This window comes from Haemaphysalis longicornis, unplaced genomic scaffold (assembly GCF_048455015.1).
Source record: "Haemaphysalis longicornis isolate Haplotype H1 unplaced genomic scaffold, Haemaphysalis longicornis Haplotype H1 scaffold_5, whole genome shotgun sequence".
NCBI classification, from domain to species: Eukaryota; Metazoa; Arthropoda; class Arachnida; order Ixodida; family Ixodidae; genus Haemaphysalis; species Haemaphysalis longicornis.
In genome coordinates, this window is record NW_027526385.1 from 179,815,899 (window position 1) to 179,834,999 (window position 19,101).

Genomic DNA, 19,101 nt, shown 5'->3' on the forward strand with positions numbered 1-19,101 from the left:
GTGCGCGTCGGATGAAGATTTCTGCCCTTCAAGCAGGGCGGGTAATGACACAGTGCTGTCGCGGATAATTATGGCGGCCAGTGAGGAAATATAAAGGCTCGACAGGAGCCTTAAAAGCGGTACCGGTAGTTACACATTATACTCGCAGTTATATTTTGAGTTTAAACTGCAACTCCAAACAAAAGTGCTTCATCAAGCCAGGTTTCGAGTTATCCGAGGCTCGATCGCCTCAGCATCTTCTAAAGATGGGTGAAAATACAAAGACAACCTTGGCAATTGGTTTTTCGTCGGAAAATCTTAAATTTTCCGGGTTCGCCGTTCCATGGGGATGGGACAAAACAAGGGGGTTAGCTTTGTTGGTGCAAGTTTTGTACTCGAATTTTTTAATTTTTTTTCAATGTGTACATTAGAGTACAGGAATTAAATGGGATTAAATGGGTTCACTGAGGTGTGTGTTAATATGATCCTAAGTCCTGTGGAATAATTATTCGCGTTTTCCTGTGCATACAGGTGGGAGTAATACAAAAGGATTAATTACCTTCGAAATTCGAAAAAAAAATTTTGGAAAAATTTTCGGGCGCATCTCAGGCCAGGGGAAGCGACATACATAAAACCTGAACAGAAATGTTTTTGCTCAGTTCTGAGATCCGCGTTTGCACCCCATCTTATGCGAACACCACAGTGTGAATTGCATCATGTGAGCGCATATCTGGAAACAATTAAACGCGCTGCCTCGTTCGAATTACAAAACTTTAGGACGGCATTACTGGAACCCAAAATACAACAAGCGAATAGAGTCATTAAGAATATTACTTTCAATATGAAAAATTCGATTAAACGACTGGAAGAGTGCCTTACACGAAAACGTTCTTCCTGTTGAATTGAAAGCGAAACCACATTCACGAGAGCGGGTGCACAAATGTATGCTGCCGAAAATTCAAAACCAGTTGGAGTAACCATACCTTTGTCGGCGGCTGCCCGTCTTCTTTTGGCATAGCAGATACCGATCGGATATCGTTTTACGACGATCGAAAAACGGCAGCAAAATTCTCGAAACACGAGCGTGCGCGGGCTGTAAACATCACCGTAGCCTAGGAAACCGTTTAGCCAGTTAACGAAAGCAGTTTAGCATAAGATCTGCACTACACAAAGCCACACAAGAATTAGAGTTAAAATGCTTGGACAGTTAATTATTATCTGTTGTGATCAGACTTTAATAAATAATATGAAAAATGAAACCACAACCGTGCGACGTGAACAAGATGGGGATGAAACGGCGCTTGGGGGATCACGTGGCCATTGACGCCTATTTGACGCCACTAACGAAAGCGTGGGCGGCGTTGTCCGCGCTCTGCCGTATGTTGTGGTTCGCACCGTTAGCGCTGCTGCGGTATCTCAGCTGCGGGCCCTGTCTGACATATGTGTCGTTTGTGTCGTAAAAGTGTGGGTGCTTGTCGCTATTGAAGCTTAGAAAATAAGCTTTTGTAAGCTTAGGGTCTAAAAAGAAATGTGCACGCTGCCAGGACTGCGCTTACAAAACGTACGGCACGAAGAATGATTGATGAGTATTAAGTTGTCGTCGGCTGCTCCACTCCAACAGTGCTGAGAAACATGGATTTCGCGAGATCTGTTTTCGGGGGAAACTCTACTGAAGGCTACAGCCGGAAGAACACAGAAGGTAAGGCAGTCTGACGAAACTTCAAGCGCCGTTTTTGCTTGTTGATCGTACCAAACCCTGCGGTAACCTTCGGCTTAATCGTCCCGATGTTCGGCCGGTGTTCACTGGCATTCAAGTCTGTGGGCAGAATTTGCGATCTTTATTCATTCAGCAGTCTTAATGTCGACGTAACGCTATTTCTCAGTCGTGTAATCGACAGGGAACTGCTGGGAGGTCACCGGTGAGAACAAGTTTGAATTACAAGCGCCGTGTACAAGTCCCAAGTTTACAAAGCAAACCGCCGCTCGTAGTATCAAACTGATTCCAGTGTTCATAATGATGTGTCGTATCCGAGTATTTCACGACAGAAATTCCTACGAGTGCGTGCGTTCACCGTTTCGGGGCACACGATCGAGCTAATGTGCGCGCGTTTTGAATGAGATATTCGGTGACGAGCTGTTTTTTTGCTGTCGCGGTGTTGCTTAGCCAAAGAAATATTACATCCAGGCGCTAGTAGCAGTAGTTCAAGTGATGCTGTAAGAATGTACAATCGCAAATACCGACGTCATTCAAGTCCTAAAAAAAACAGAAGGTTGAGCTTTAGTTACCTCCATCACGTTGTAAATGCTTTGGAGCTCTAATGCGTCAGTATATGTGCTAAAAACGCTGGGTGAGGACGTACAAGCCGGTGGGTGGCCCCCGATATGCCTACACCACCGTCTTCTGCATAAGTGAGGATTCTAAAAGATCTTTGCACTGAACGCTTTAGCGCATACGTGCGAACAGAGTTGATCGTTGGAAACGTTTTCACGGAGATTGAACGAACGGAAGACAATCATTCTGGCTTCTTATGTGTGAAGAACGCTTTGAGCTTGGTCATATGTTTTTTTCTTCTAGCCGGGTTTTTATAGACCTCTTTTGTTCCCCCCAGCTCGTTGTAGGAGTGAAAGGATACAATCTCTTTGTGCGGCGTTGAGGGCTATTGCAGCTGTTGTGAATGAACAACCTGACAGCCATCTTGCCTGAACCTTATTATATGCCTTGCTGTCCAGTGGAGACGCTCTCTGAGGATGAGGAAGACATCTGCTGCGGTGGAGACGGTAGCGGGGAGTCTGTCAGCGTCCGTGCCAACCTGTTCGGCGGGGGTTCGTCCCAGGGTTACAGCCCCGCGCCCGGCGGACCCTTCTCTGCGCTGACGCCGTCCATGTGGCCTCAGGACTTGCTCGCGTCTCTCGCCCAGGTGAGGTCTGGGTGGAGCTGTTGTTGTGGAAAGGTGGCTGTCCAGTCGCGGATTGTTTTTCAGTTGCGTTGGGTGGTGCTTTACTCCGAGGGAAATAAGTGACATTAAAGTACTGGACGCAGGAAGAGGTGCGACAACGTGCAGCACCGACTTAATGCTATATGACGTCGCGGGATCCCACTTGTACGGTTGGCAGCGACTGACCAAAGCCAGCGCCAAGAAGCAGCAACGATTTTAGTGGGGCCTCTAGTTGGGTTTGATCACAGCACTTCAATGGTAACGTGCAGTTAATACACTGATGACTGTACTTTTAGTTTTCCATTTTTTGCCTAACTTTTTACATCGCGTGGCACGAAATTTAGTAGCTTTAATTAGCCCTTACCATTTTTGGTTAAAAAAGAAAACATCTTTCAGGGCTGGCATGGAGTTGAGTGAGTTCTCAAAAGCCTATTCTTTCAAATTGATTGATTGTCTTTATTGACGAGGAGGATTGTAGCCCAAAGGGGGTTAGGGATTATAGGAAGGGGATAGCTTGGTGGCATGTCTTTGTTCTTTGAGACATAGTTGTATTTTGTCTTCCTGGCCCCTTCAAAAACTGAAGCTGTGATTTTCAAACTTTGAAAAATTGTGGAAACGAACAGCGAAAAAGGAAACAAGAAACACATTAGACAAAAAACAGCCTGGGAAATTCTGTTTTTTCAATGTGGCCTCGCATAGGACCCAACAAACTTGTGCAAAACAATTATGCATTGCAGTGAGTTGTGTTTCATCTGATGGCTGTACTTGAAAAGCAGGCTCCTGAAGCAGACATTGGGGACGGAAGTGACGAGCTGTAAACTTCAGAATAGTGCAGTAGTTTTCACTGTGTTCTGTTCATGCCAAATTACTTAACGGCTTGGCTTGTCTTGTCTGCTTCTTGTCCCACGTGTTTTTCACTGTTTCAGTAACGCAGCCGTACTACCTTGCTCACGGAATAATAAGTTTTATGCTGCGATAGAAGAAAACAGACATACGAATAGTGGTGTTTATAGACAAATTCACGGGGCCGTGAACCCACAAGTTTATGCCGCACTCCATTAGAGTAGCTGTTAATGTCAAGAAATCCTGTGCTCACCTTTCATAGCTTAGCTGAAGGGCTACTTACCAAGTGACCAGATAAGAGCTGACTCTCCTTTTCCGAATATGGCAACCATCATTTGTGTACAGGCAAGTTTTCAAATGAAATGGCATTGGTTATGTAGCAGCTTGCTTAGGAGATCAGTTTTTCTTTTCTTTTTTTTTTTCCCCGGAGTAACTAAGAAAGAGCAAACACAGTTTTTCAGCTTGCATGCTGAAAGATCTGAAGGTCTTAGTCAATTCCTATTTCAGTGACACAGGCTACACTGTAGTGATAGTTAGGCAAAACCTTATATAAATAACCAGTTGCACTAGCAGGTGAGTCATCCGAGTCCCTTATTGAAAAATCGACTTGGTGACGATCCTGTGTGTTGAAAATGGTGAGAAAACCATTCTTGAAAAGTTGGGCCTTGTGAAGTGCCACGGTTCATTGTGCCTGAGATGTTTCCTTGTGTGCACTATTGAAGCGAAAGGAAGGTCGGGTCAGCATGTCTTTGTTCTGCGTGTTCTCAAAAAAAAAAAAAGATTTGTCATGTTGTGGTGTAGGACGTCAGTTTGGACAGGATTTTGCTTTTTGTTGGTGACCCTTAGGAGAGCTGGATGCAAGGCTCGATTATAAGCCAGTGCTGTGGGCTGCCGCTTCTTCGTGATGTAGTTTTTATGCTTATTTTGACACCAGAATCAGAAAATTAGCTTAGATCTCCACTGTCCTGAATGTGTTCCTCTGTTATTTTAATTTGATATTGTATTTCTGAATACCACACTTGTCCTACCAAAGGCTTTGGAAGCTCTATATGGCTCCTGCCATGATATGTGGCTGCACAGTGCACTGCAGGAGAACCACATTGATATGTTTTCAAGGGGACTGGGAAATAGGGAGGTATGGCCTGGGAAGACGTACCATCCTAACTTGCCTAGCAATGTTACAGTAAGGGCTGGGGCACTGCATTCTAAATGAGCAAATCAGTGGGGTTCTGCTGTACTTGTGCCACTCACAGTTTAAAGGGAGCATGAAGAGAAAACACAAGTTTGGTTCATTCAAAAGATTGCCTGGTTGGAATCATACTAACACCCTTTTTAACGTAAGCTTCGCTCAAATAAGCTATATAAATAGGAAGAAAGGGAATGGCCACATGACCCACTAGCTCATTTCCCGCAACACAACCTACGATGTCGTACCTGCAAGCTCTGCGATTGGCGGAGGGTGGCAAAAGAAAATGCAACTTAGGCAGGGCTTATAAGCTTCCCAAACGAGCTATTTGCGTTTTATATCAGTAAGAATGGTGGGCCAAACAGTGGAACTTACGAAAGTACACGTGTACTTGGAAGTACCGATGCGTACTGCTGTTGATACTGCGTGCACTATGCTTGGTTTAGCTGCACAGCACTGTGGTGCTTTGGGTTTGTTTAAGAACACACTGGCCAACTGGTGTAAGCGACTGTGTCTTACGTGACCATATTTGTCGAGTGAGCACTATGTTTCGCGAAACGATTATTTTCTCCCTGAACAAAAACAAGCCAGATTTAAACAGGTGAAAAACAAACCAAAGGCAGAAAACGGGTTCCCTCGGTAAGGTTTCACTAACAGTAAACAAGGCTTCGGAATCGGCTGCAGACCGGTCATTTCCTGTGATGTCGTTGCAGACCATGAAACTATTTAGTGGGAAAATCAAAATTTTAACTTTAATTGATTAATTTCTCAGTGAATAAAACATCGTTTGCATCCAGACAAGCACTATGGGCACCATAAAACACAAAATCTTTTGAATAAAACGAACTGGTATTTTGTCTGCATGGCCCCTTAAAACAAAGTTGTAAAATGAATTCATATTTGTGTGGAATACCGTGGTATAATTAGAATGGTCTTAATGCTGTGAAATCTTTCACTAATATTTTTTCCTGATTATCTTGCTGCAAACACTGCACTGCTGCATGGAAAGTCAACTGTGTATCGTAAAAAGTGCAAGTTTTAGTGTTTTAGGGTCGAAGCAACTTAGGGGCTCGGGCTGTCGGCATCTCGTGTCGTTGGTGTCTCCTGTCAATGTCTCGTGTAATCACGGTGCTGAAACACCGGGACACTTGTTTTCCAATTTTCAGTGTGCGTTTCAGCCCACAGAGGCTAAACGCCTCGCGCTAGAACGTTTCATCTCCATGGGCAAAAGCGCATACCTAAAGAACACACTGGGACACTCGCTTTTGAACACCTCACACTAGAACACTTCGTGCTTCCAAGACAGGAGACTTTTGAAGCAAAGCTGTAAACCTCTACCCCCAACGGTTTCATCTCCGTGGGCAAAAATGCCAAGGGGCCAATGCCTAAAATGCCGAGTGCTCGGCATCATTCGGACCAGAGAGAGGAACCAAAGAAATACATTATGCATATTGACTGGCATTGTCCCTGAAGAAGAAAGTGTATGACAGCTGCATCTTACCGGTGCTCACCTATGTGGCAGAAACTTGGAGGCTCACTAAGAGGGTTCAACTTAAATTGAGGACGACTCAGTGAGCAATGGAACGGAACGATAGGTGTGACATTAAGGGACAAGAAGAAAGTGGAGTGGGTCAGGGAACAAGTGCGCGTTAAGGACATATTGGTAGAGATTAAGAAGAAAAAAGGGGTGTGGGCAGGGCATGTAATGCGAAGGCGAGATAACCGTTAGTCAATAAGGGTAACAGGGTGGATCCCTAGGGAAGACAAGCGTAGCAGGGGGCGGCAGAAAGTTACGTGGGCAGATGAGATCAAGAAGTTTGCGGGGACAAATTGGTCGCAGTTAGCGCAGGACCGGGATAATTGGAGATTAATGGGAGAGGCCTCTGCCCTGCAGTGGGCGTAGATAGGCTGGTGATGATGATGATGGTGATGATGATGATTGAATGGGATTAGCTACACAATTGCTGAGTGTATATACTAAATGTACATATGTGTATAGTTGAAACAGAATGGTCTTCTGTCTCTCGTTGTCCATTAGCAGTGATTTAGCTGGGGGAAACACCGGCGCACACTGCATGTTTCGCCCCTGCCAGGTTTAACGTTAGTGGAGATGGCCCGGGATTTTTTTGTTTTCCCACTAATGTGAATTTTAAATGTGTTGAAAGTATTGACCGAGACGCTTTTAGTCTCCCCACAAATCTAGCATAGACCATTTTGTAGCTGCCCACGTAATGCCGATTTTCACTTTTGAACAAACTTGATTAATGGTGGGTGTAGTTTACCTTGTTCATGGCAGCGGGCTTTCGGAAGGCACACTGAAGCTGCATTTTACAGCAAGAGCTTTGGAGATGGGGAAACACTCCTGTCATGTATGCGGGAAGGACGGCTAAATAGGGGTTGCATTTACAAAGGGCAGCCTGTGTTCTTGCGAGGAAATGTCGTTGCATTCTTTGTGCAAGCACCTCGGTGGAAAATTACACATTGGCTCTGGTAAAGTTGTGACCGACATTTTCCTCTTCTTTGCAGCCAGAGGACGCGGGCTGCCATCACGACTGCCGCTTTGACGAGTTCGGATTCAGAATCGAAGATGAAGGTAAGGTGTTCTGTCTGTTAACATTCCTGCACCCTACACTACACAGTGTTAGTATTGTGTGCCTGTATACTGGTGGCATGGTCCAGCCAAAAAAAAAAAAAAAATGGAAAGCTGTGACGAGATAAAACGCGTTTGAGGGTGCCCTTCACTGCTGCTGTACGAGTCGGGCAGTTTTGTCTGCAATACTACTGAGAAACTTTCACACATGCGTTTTCGATGTCTAGAAACCTTTTGTCGCACCAAGCTGATCTTTTTATGTGGCATAATTTGCAAGAGTGAATGTAAATGGGGCATCATGACAGCTAAAGCACATTTGCTAGCTAAGCAGTAGTAGATGGAATTTGCTGACCCTTTTTTTTTTTTTCGAGCAGCAACCACAATGTCACACATGCCGAAAAGTCATTTCCAGATAAGCTTTTGGAAATCAGACGAAACGTGTGTGCTAGCAGAAAGATCCATTGTGCGGCATACGGCATGGGCCGACCCTCACGGCAGCAGCAAAGGGGACTCGTGAACACGCATTTTATCTGGTCACAGCTTTCCGTTCTTGCAGCTGGACCGTACTCACAGTATCTGTCATCTGCTGTTGTTCTGTTTCAGCTTAGGCTGTCCCTGACTGTACTTGGCCCATAGCTCAATAATCGTGCTTCATTCATTAGCGCTGCAAGTGGGCCCCGTGTTTTTATGGCGCAACGCTTAATAAGCGTCCCCTACTGTGGTTTGACGGCGTCGCTGGCCTCGTAATCGAGCGGACGGAGGAAACACGGAAGACAGGAGGCTGAAAGTGTGACGAAAGCACGGAGTAAGAAAAAGACAGGAGGGGAAGCAAGGCTTCTTAGCACGGCCACATAATGTCAAAAGTGCTCGGCATAGGTTAAGCTCATTTTAATGTCATGTGGCTCATCCAAACCATGTGACATTTGCGCGGGAGGTTCAAACATGATTTTTAACAGCATGCACGGTGGTGGCAACGCGGTGCGAGATAGCGGCGGAGTAGTGAACATTGCCGTGTGTTTGCTGATCACGCCATCCCTTCCTGAGATGCAGCAGCTATGCACCCTGACTGAGAAGACTGCAATTTGCACTGCACACAAATTTTGCATTAGGAAGTATGGTAATTGTCAGTCATTTTTTTACTTGCCAGCTTGTAGTTCACACGCCTTGGAAGTTGTTGCCATGAGGTCTAGAGAAAGGGCCGTATTCACATATGCTGAAGTCATTTCACTCTATCGGGGCTACTCTTCCACTCATGCAGGGTTCAAGCACAAAGAACATTCTCTACACAAGTTTATCCCTTGAAAGTGCTAAAAAGTGGTGATTGTGCATTTTTATAGCACATACGGAAGGAAGCCAAGACTTGCACAAACGCTCAGTCATTCTGTTGCGACTGCGTCACTAGGCGACTTCTTAAAGCTTTAAAAACATGTTTACGGTGGGACACAGGGCCGACCTTACCCCATTCGGCATCCTGTGTGGACTACAGCCAAGGTGCCTACCCCCCTCCCCACCCACTCGCATGACTCTTTTACAGAGCAGCTGTCTATGGCTAGGTTCCAGCGGATGCACTCCGACTATGGAGCGACGTAAACAAGAATCGCACGCTAGCATAGCGTCACCTTGCGGTGCCCACTTAAATCCCTGGGCTCATAAAACTGTGGCCACATACATGTTCAGCGTAAGGGAAGAAATCGTAAAAATAATAAAAATGACCTATGTAGTAGAATCTCGATTAACGTAAATTGCTTAAATGGAATTGCCGCTTAAACGGAACAGTAGCCTGTAAGTTGGTTGGTTTAGTATTCAGATAACGTAAAAAAACTCCCGGTAATCGGAACTACAATTTCTGCGTCACTGTGTAAATGGAACCAGAATTGGAACTTCTGATACCCATTGGCATGAGAATCATCTTCTTACAACTCCGGCTGTTTTTTTTTTCTTCCTCCGTGTTTTTTTAGCCTCGTTGGCCTCGTGAGCCTCATCTCGTAATTAGTTAGCCGTGTTAACGCAACGAATGCAACATCGCAGTTGTTTGGTCTCGATTCAAGACGCCGAGGTTACAGGGCTCAGCTCCTGCCGCCTCGTTCGTGCCATCGTGGTGCTATTCGTACTTCATTACCGCATTGGTGTCTTGCAAACTCGGTGGCTCATAGGCACTCGTGAAGTTGAGGCCTCTAGCCTCCGTGAAGACGCAGTTGCAAGGACTCAATCGAAAATAATTGATGCATTTTGCAGCGCACAGCGACTCATTGTTGCCAAATCAGCTTTGTGAATGCTGTGTTCAAGCCTCTTGTAGTTTTCTTGCTTTCTGAAAAAGTATCAGCTACACTCACCTTCTAGTGCTTAGAGTTCCATTAAATGCTCCATTAAAAAGTATGTACACACATAAATTTGCACCTTTGCACATCTCTCTCAGTAAACGGAACTAATTTTTTCTGGTCCCTTGAAGTTCCATTTATCGAGAGTATACTGTATTGATATAACACTGCTTAAATTTCCTCTGAAACTGTTCCTTCCCGGCAATGCGTTTTTCTCTAGGGGTGGAGCCGACTTAAAGGAAACCGGCGTGAGCTTGTTCTTTGTTAACTGGCTTTTCCACATTACGTGTTGCACAGTGAAGTGTGGCCATCTACAGAGGCAGTATGGTTACAGAAAACAACTCTAACTCTTCTTTACTTGAAACTATCCTCAAACTAAGTATGTGACAATTACCCTCCAGGACGATTCTAGCGTAACGTTTAGTTTAATTTACGTTTTTAGTTGTAAATGTTGGAAAATTCCTGTCAGCTGTCAATACGGGTACTTCTGTTTGTCCGCTAAAATCAAACTCTAGTCGATCCGGGTTTCATTCAGCTAACGCATTAGAGAGTACCGCATTTTCATGTGCATAACCCGCCCCTGCATATAATTCGCACCCCCACTTTCAGGCTGCCGGAAAAGAGAAAATTACGCGAGGGAACCCTGATGTGATGCGACGCATCAGGGGGGAGCGTTTGGACTGACGCTGGTATTGGATTGCGTCAGTCCACTCGCTGAAGGGACTGTCGCTTCCATCACGTCTTCATCGGAAGATCTTGCACGGAGGTATCGTCAAGCAAAGTCAAGTCAAGTGCGAGAGCGAGCGCTGGACTGATCCGGCGCCGTGCGCTCCCCCGCTTATATTCCCGCTTTTGAAAAAAAGAGGAGCCGGGGTGGAGAGTCGCACACATGCGTGCACCCAGAGCAGCGAAGCGCACACGCGCAGCTGTTGTTATGGTAATGAGACGGAGTGAGAGTGTTGCGCACAGCTGTCGGAGAGAAGAACGGAGGAGAGTTGTGCATGTGCAGTGAGCGTGCGGACAACGCCGATGCCGGAGGGACATACCCCCGAGCAAGAGATGCGTCGCATCTAAAAAAAAATCCTTGTGTATTGCCGGCACATTTGATACAGGAAAGGCTGCACCGAAGCTACTGCTCAAGCAACACATCACATACTATGCGGACAGAAAAGAGCAAGTAGAATACTCGCACTGCTAGGCGAAAGTTACAATTCCCTGATTAATTTCAGTTGTTGGAGTGCGCTCATCCTTGTCCTTGTATGTTTTGCACAATCGCTGCCGTGGAAGGCTTACCCAGTGTTACTGCGGAGGAGCTTGTTGGCACAATGCGCATTGTCATGAAGCTGCAGCATAGGAAATACCCCGCGTATTGTCTGCACCGCTACTTTGCCACTGAAATTTTCGCATTTTTGGTGCAGGTTATATGCGCGAAAATCGGTATGCTCAATGGCAAGTTACAAACAATGGCAAATTACCAACTGCGCACATGTGTGGGCCAGCATTGATGCTTTCATACCGGTCAAAAAGTGCTATCTTTATTCTTATTGCCTTGTCACTTTGCGCTAACTTCAGCGCATGTCAACTGTTATTTAACAGAAGATGAGTTAATTGGCGTATTCATTGGAGGTTGTGGCCGTTACTACACCAGGGGGGCCAATCCTGCTCTGGTGAGGGAGCGCGTTACCGGCAATGGTCGCCTGGGTCAGGCCGCACCCCAAGCCTCATTCTGCAATTCCATCAACACACGGATTTTTTTTTTTAATCCGGTGGGAACTGTCCGGCACTGGGATTCAAACCACGGTCCTTCTACATGGAGGCGGAAGCCCTACATCTACGCCACCGCTGCACCACACGCTGCACGCTGCATCGCAAGCGTGGCAGGGGGCAGCAGAAAGTTCGATGGGCAGATGAGATCAAGAAGTTTGCGGGGATAAATTGGTCGCAGTTAGCACGGGATTGGGATAATTAGAGATCTACGGGAGAGACCTTTGCCCTGCAGTGGGCGTAGACAGGCTGGTAATGGTGGTGGTGGTGGTAGGGATGATGATGATGATGATGATGATGATGATGATATAAAATGAGACATGTACAAACAGTCAATCTTTAGTATAAAACCGTGCTACTACACTGGAGCGCAAATTTTGCTCCATTTGCATGCGTATAATGTGGCTAGTGAATGTGCTCATGCTACATGGTAACATTGTATTGTATTGTATTGTATTGTATGCAAAGAATGAAATAAACTTTTTTTCTTCTTCTTCTTCTAAACCTCTGGCTCTGAATGAAAGGAAAGCAGTAAATGTAACGAGTCATAGCTCCGTGGGCCTCCCAGATAAAATCAAATTAGCTCCGCTCACTGGCATTTTGTTATTATGATACACATCCATTGATTAGACCTGTAGTTACTTTTCTTATGCTCAGCACTTCTTGTGTATGAGTTATAGATTGAGGGGAGGTTTAGTCTTTGGAGAATTCAGTTCTTTATTGTCATTTCTTTATCGTTTCAGACGGCCCGGAGCAGAGCCGCTGTGGGGTGGACAGTGAAGAGCCCTTCCAGGAGAACCCCCAGCACCGGCTGCAGTGGATCGCCTACCTGGAGTTCACCCACAACAACGAGGTCGGCGACCTCACCTGGGACAAGGTACCGTCTCTGCCGTAGTGACGTGGAACGCTGACAGAGGTGGCTGTGCGGTGGAATTTTGATTCAGTGCACAGCTGATGACTAAAAATGATCTGCACCAAGATGATTGCATAGAGATGCTTTAATTTAGTACAAAAGGAATGAGTTTACAGTCATGAATGTTACACAGATCCTGCTCTTGCTGTATGGTTACTCGGCCTGGAGAAGTTTACAAATGAATGAAACGATCGCAGTTTTGAATTGGGGCTTTTTGCTGAAAGTATTGTACGGCCTCATTGGGCAGTAAATCTCGCATCTAAAAAGAAGCATTTTAAAGCGAAGCTTTAGCGTTCTCACTAATGGCATCTGTAACGTGACAACGGGTGAAGTGAAAAAAAAAATAAAAAAATAACGGTTCCGGTGGCTGGAGTTGAACCTGGGTCCCTCGTGTTATGAAGCCGGTGTTTATCCTATCGCTCCATTTCGACATTTTTTTTTTCTTTATTGCCTGAAACTCCATTTCGACATGGTCGAAGTGATTTGATTTAGAGAGGGGTTCACGGATGCGCAAAATTACAGAAAAATCGTGCACCCCACCGTGTTAACCCAACGATAATCCATCACGAGAAAGCTTTGCGTTCAACCATCGTCGTCGTTACATGGAAGGGTGTCGGGTGTATTGTAGGACATGTAGGAAATGCGTTTGATTTTGGACACAGGAGAGCTAAAAAACATAGAAATGCTTAAATGCATCTTTGCGCTATTTAACGAGTGGCTATGTAAAACTTTGCTGACTGCAAACTAGAAAACCCTAAAGCTGTTTTGTAGTTTGACATGTGCACCATCAAGTTCATGCCACTCTAGCTTGGGTGGTGTTAAGAATGTGAGAGTTATGTTACGAAAGAGGGTGCTTAAGAAGCTTCCTTTGCACAAAACAAAATTAAATGTCGGGCACTGGTGTTGAATCTTCAACTTTTACCAGGCTTGTTAGCAAGTTCCGCGGCGAGGTTACTCAGCATTCCAGTGGTGAACGAAAACTCATATTCACATTACCTCTCTTCTTTCTTTCTGGCCTTCATGGCCATCTACTGCACGGGCTCACCATGTAACACATCTTGCCGCTGAACAGGTTGTTGCGAGTTTTATTTCTAGTCATAGCAGCCATATTTTGGATAGAAGGGAAATATAAAAATACAGGTGTAAGTGTTATAAAGTGCACAATGGTCTTTACAGTTCCAAATCATGCCTTGTAGCTTCGCTGTTTTCTCAGTCATTGACATCAGTCAGGATATCATTTATACATATAGGCAAATTCCCAAGCAAGCGAGGCTAAAGAGGGCGTGCTGATGCAGTGGTCTGTAGATTGTCTTACATGGTATGCCTCGATAATCTGCTTAGTTGTTTGATTTGATCTCTGTGTTTTGAAAGCACTGTGGAATCTTCAAAAACTGGCATGGAAATCCGCACAGCTATTTAGTGCAACACTGTATCTCAACATGCACTGTAACATGTGCCGATTTTCAGGCTGGATTTACATAGCTTGTCGTCTACATTGCATGTTTTTTAATTTGTTTAGAAGTAGGGCATCATCGTGATTGTTCATTCTTTCTATAGGGCTTGTCCTTTGAGGAGCTAAGCAAATCCGCGCCTTTACAGTTTGGCTTAAGCGTGTGATGCCTTGTTTGATCATCGGGTGTCCCACAGGGATCAACTCTTGCTCCCCTGCTATTCTTTATTTACGCGAGTGAAGTGGTGTCGGTGAATCTCTACCACTCTGTGTCCTCTGATCGGTTGATGGGTGGTTGCCATGGCAACCAATGCAGGTGGAGCCCCACCTGCCGCACACATCCAAGCTGCGGGGCCTGGTGCGGAACGGGGGCATCCCGCACTCACTGCGACCCCAGCTGTGGATGCACCTGTCTGGGGCGGCCCGCAAAAAGCGCCAGGCAGACCTCGCCTACCGGGAGGTTGTCCGGGCCAGCGCCAATGACCACTTGCTCACCTCCAAGCAGATCGAGAAGGTATTTAGCTGTGTTGAACCCACACAAACCCAATTTATTTTCTGTTTACAGTGGCGGCGTTTTGGTACCGTTCTTGTTGATCCGTCATAGCGCTGACTACTATGACTATGGTTCCATTAAGTCTTTGATGAGGCATCTAAGGTTTTTCCTTAATGATTTGCAAATTTCTGGATAAGTATATTATGATTTGTTTCATTTATATATTGTGCAATTGCAAGACTCAAGCATGTAAACTTATATGTGCCTTTTATTTGTAATATTTTTACCTGTATTTTCTGTAGTTTAGTTGTCGGTATAAGTTTCGCGCTTTAGTCATTGCTTTCAGGAACAGTTTTTGTAATTGTTCATTTTGGTGAACCGCAATATATTTTTGTTTGTGATCGGCACCCATTGTTGCCGCAGGTGGCCAAGGAACGCTCGAGCTATCGCTGAACAGCTTTTACCTTGGCCACCCTCCACCTCCAGTGGAAAAAAAATGGCTGACAATTACTGTACTCTCTAATGTGAAATTTGTGCTCAGTGCAAACTGCAGTCTTTCTTGGTCACAGCGCATAGCTGGCATGTTCCAGGAAGTGATTATGTGATCAGCAAACGCACGGCGGTGTGCTCTACTCTGCCGTTATCTCGCAATGCATCGGCGCTGCCGAGCATATGTTATTGTAAATCGTGTTTGAACCTCCCGCACATGGTTCAGATGAGTCCCGTAATGGGGAGGATGCGAAGCACATACACTGGTTGCCTCACTCGTTGTTCAGCACTCACTCCTGAATGCTGCAGTGCTCTGAGGCCGTACTGACTCGTAGGTTCTCTTGACGGCAGCGATGGTAAGCCTCTGTGTCGGCGGCGCAAACTGCGTCTCGGGAAGGGACTGTGAACTGCATCTCGGGAAGGGACCGCGAACTGCGTCTCAGGAAGTGAACGCACATTATCATCGAGCGCTCAAAGGCATGCGCTTCTATGGTGTCATCTCACAGCACATCGCCACCGCCCAGCATGTGTCACTGCCTCCCTCTCACACTTTCGCCATGCTTTTCCGACGGAGAGCGTCTCATGGGGATTCAGCATACTGCTCTCCCCCTCACACTTTTGCCCCTCCGTTGTCTTTGTGTCTTTGCTTGCTCAGTTACGACGCCGATGTCAAACCACAGTAGCGGCTGCCAAAATGCTCCACACTAAAACGAATCAAGGAATGAAATGAAGGTGTGTACTGACGTGCCAAGCCTCCTCTTGAGCCCTAGGGTGTTGCTGTTGTTGGGATGTGTGCAGGACCTTCTGAGGACGATGCCAACCAACGCCTGCTTCTCACACCCTACAAGCACGGGAGTGCCGAGGCTTCGGCGTGTGCTCCGGGGGCTCGCGTGGCTCTATCCGGATATCGGATACTGCCAGGGAACCAGCATGGTACGTGCTATTCAGTGTCGGCGCTGTTTCGAGGGAGGAGTTATTTGGCACACGATGCCCTGTGCTTGTCTCGCACTGTTGGAGACGAGGCAGAGTCACCGTTATGACCTACTAAAGCAAAGTTTGTTGGGTTGCCGTCAGCAGTGCGAGAGACCTGCGCGAAATTGTGGACTCAGGGCGCTTGATCTCTCAATTCAACATTTTGTGTTAGGAAGAAGTGTAGAATTTTGGAAGGTTGATAAAAACATTTTGACAGGTACTTCAGCAATGCCTTCGGCATAAGTGAGTGCACCAAATGTTCAAACTTCAGCAGCGGTACGATTTATTTGACACTTCTAAAGATTGCACCTACTGCTTTGGCTTGTGGACCTTCTGTCGTATCTATGCCAAACTGGAAATGTGTACATAACATATTTATTCTGTTATGGGGGGCGAGGAACGGCATTGTTGGCTATGCCTTGGCCTTCAAGCCACCCCACTGCCTGTTATTTGAGGCTTGATGTTTCAGCATGGTGGCTTTAGCTGTGGGGACACTAGTTTGAATGTTTAATCTACTGAAATTTCAATCTTTGACTCTTTTGTTACCGTGGAAAACTGACCTATTTTTGGTGTCTGAGAGAACATTTCTTTTTTCTGCTAGACATATTGGCTTGGCACCAACTGCAGCGGCTTTAAATGCAGATGATTTAACGGCCTTTCCAGCAGCACCAGTTTTTAAAATGTTTTGATACATGATGCAGAAAAAAATATCAAAATCAAAATTTTTGTCTAGTTGTCATGGAAAATGATAAAAAAGCAGCTGTGTGTAACAAACCGTCAGTGGTAGAAAACAATTAGAATATAAATTTTGTCAGGAAACATGTCAGAAACACGGTTTAGTAAAAATGTTGACATGCGTGGAATGGTTTATCAGATAAAAAAATGTTAGCATGCAAGGCACGCATGCCATGCAGTGAAGCCCACCTTCCATTTCAAAAGGCGCTATTTTGGATGGTTGCCTGGAATGAATTTGGTGGTTTAAAATCATCAAAGGCACCAATTTGTCCCCACGTGACTTAAAAAGATCTTGTCAGTGACTGATTTTGCATTGACGGCATACATGTTTTTGTACATTGGATCCTAGTGAGCACGTTTTAGTGCCATTTAAAGGTCCAGCCTCGCTGCATGTCAAATGACTGGCAGACCAACAGAAGCTGTGGGAGGCGGTTTTAAAACACAGCAGCAAAGGGCGTGGCTGCGGGGCAGCTGTTTGCTGCATATTTCTGATTGCAAATGAGGGGCGAGTTGAATACAGTGTTTGTGTGAGCACACATTAAAATCATTCGTAGTGTTCGAAACTGAGGTTACCATCCTTACTTGGTTCCGTTGGTGGTTGATGCTTACGGGGCTCACGCGCACAAAATGCAGTCTTATTCAATTTGAAATGAGGATGAAAACGTTTATTGTTGTTGCGGCCATCCACCCGTGGGAGGACTCCTTAGTCCAGGAATCCTTTCCAAAGAACTGCCCTTTGGCAACTCATTCAGCTCCATTCCAGTCACGAAAGATGTTTCTTATGAAAAAAACTGTAAAAATATCGAAAAGACGGTAGATTTCTTACTAAAGCAATGAAATATGGGTGAGAGCGACCTAATATGCGCCAACGTGAAATATACATACAGTAGTTCAAACCCTGATAATTCATACTTTCGGTTAATTAATTCAAACAAAATTCAAGTTTTTGTTGGCCGTCTATCCTTTCAATGTATTTAAGAGCCACTTAATTCAAACTCCGTCATTCAGTTAACTGGTACTGTTTGTGTGTCCACGCTGGAAAATATCTACTGCTTTCCCGCAACTATTTGAAAGTTTGTGCGCCTATATAATCATAGCAGTTGAAAAATGAAAAATAAGCACCTTAAGCCTCCGAGGAAAAGGGCGTTGCTAGTAAGCAAAACGTCTGAAGTGAAGCACAAGTAATATAGATCGCGACGTTTCTCAACTTTGTAGCGTCATGTACCGTTTTCACGATGTGAATTTAAAACCAAAACAACCAACAGGCCTCAAAAAACATCTAAACACGATTCACTGCCTACACCTGTCGAAGCGGTCAAAACCATGAGGGCCACTGTCGCAAAAACGAAAAAAAAAAAAAAAAAAGCACCATCATGCATTCACGTTTTAGCAAAAAAAGAAAAAGAAAAACGACACGGCGGTTATGAAAGTGACGCACACGGCATTCGGTTCGTAGACCTTACGCGTCTGCTTTCTGTTTATTTTGTGCAGTTAGGGTTTAGAAACGCTTCGAAATTTTAAAAATGTGATTAAAATTAATGCCTACTCATATTGCGGGCAGTCACCTTGCAAAGAGCCGTATATATGAGAACTTCTGATTATTCAAACTTCGGTTAATTCAAACACAATCCTGGCGTTCCTTCGAGATTAAATTGTCGTCAGTCGACTGTGGTTGTCAGTGTGTTAATTGCACCTTAATATTCAGTTGATACAATAAAATAGAACTAGAGGCGGCATTACAATCGCCCTGCTGGGTTTCTTGGTGGTCGCTGAGGTCGGCAGCCGCCAATCACGCGAAGAAGATTCTGCAACGTCGAAGAGAAGTCATTGCAAAGTGGTTGGGCAGTTGCTTCTGCTTCGTCTGCTTTCCTTAATGGTATCTCCCTCATCTTTTCTTAGTTTGGGATAAGATTGTTATCATTTTTATGCGGACACAGCAGTGTCTTTGAATGACGCGACCATGAATACTGTGTTCAGGGCCCCTTTAGAAGGGCCCCTCCCTCTGCGCGTTCCGTTGCAGATCGCGGCCAGCCTGTTGCTGTTCCTGGAGGAAGAAGACGCCTTCTGGATGCTGTGCACCATCGTGGAGGACATCCTGCCCGCCTCCTACTACTCCACCACCCTGGCTGGGGTGCAGGCCGACCAGCGCGTCCTGCGGGCCCTCGTCGCCGCCTGCCTGCCCGACCTCGACGCCGTCCTCAGGGAGCACGACATCGGTACTGCACGATGGCCTTCCCCACTTCTCTTTTTTGGAGTACTTCCGCGGTATCTTTCATGCGATTACCATCTTGAGAAAAATCCCGGGCCATCTCCACTAACGGGAAACCTGAGGAGGGCCGAGGCATGCAGTGTATGAGCTTATTCTTGGCGCCTTGGCGTTTTTTCCAACGGAGATGAAACTGTTGGGGGTACAGGTATACACCTTTGCTGTAG

At 45.6% G+C, this 19,101-nt stretch overlaps 2 protein-coding genes across 3 annotated transcripts in view; one reads left to right on the forward strand and one right to left on the reverse strand.

Moving 5' to 3' along the window:
* The window catches only part of LOC144139533 (intraflagellar transport protein 46 homolog), a 61,604-nt gene extending 60,519 nt beyond the window's left edge, over positions 1-1,085 (reverse strand). Inside the window, exon 1 of the mRNA XM_077671845.1 lies at positions 963-1,085. Coding sequence (XP_077527971.1) covers positions 963-995 — 33 coding nt within the window. The 5' untranslated portion in view covers positions 996-1,085. The remainder of the gene's footprint in view (positions 1-962) is intronic.
* A 249-nt stretch (positions 1,086-1,334) lies between these two features.
* LOC144138848 (small G protein signaling modulator 3 homolog) overlaps positions 1,335-19,101 on the forward strand; it is a 74,836-nt gene continuing 57,069 nt past the window's right edge. For both annotated transcript variants that reach the window (XR_013315984.1, XM_077671342.1), the window contains exons 1-7: positions 1,335-1,678; positions 2,710-2,897; positions 7,471-7,537; positions 12,360-12,493; positions 14,296-14,493; positions 15,760-15,894; positions 18,689-18,884. Coding sequence is in view for 1 of the 2 variants with exons in the window: in XM_077671342.1 (XP_077527468.1) it covers positions 1,612-1,678; positions 2,710-2,897; positions 7,471-7,537; positions 12,360-12,493; positions 14,296-14,493; positions 15,760-15,894; positions 18,689-18,884 (985 nt within the window). In the remaining variant the exon portion in view is untranslated. The remainder of the gene's footprint in view (positions 1,679-2,709; positions 2,898-7,470; positions 7,538-12,359; positions 12,494-14,295; positions 14,494-15,759; positions 15,895-18,688; positions 18,885-19,101) is intronic.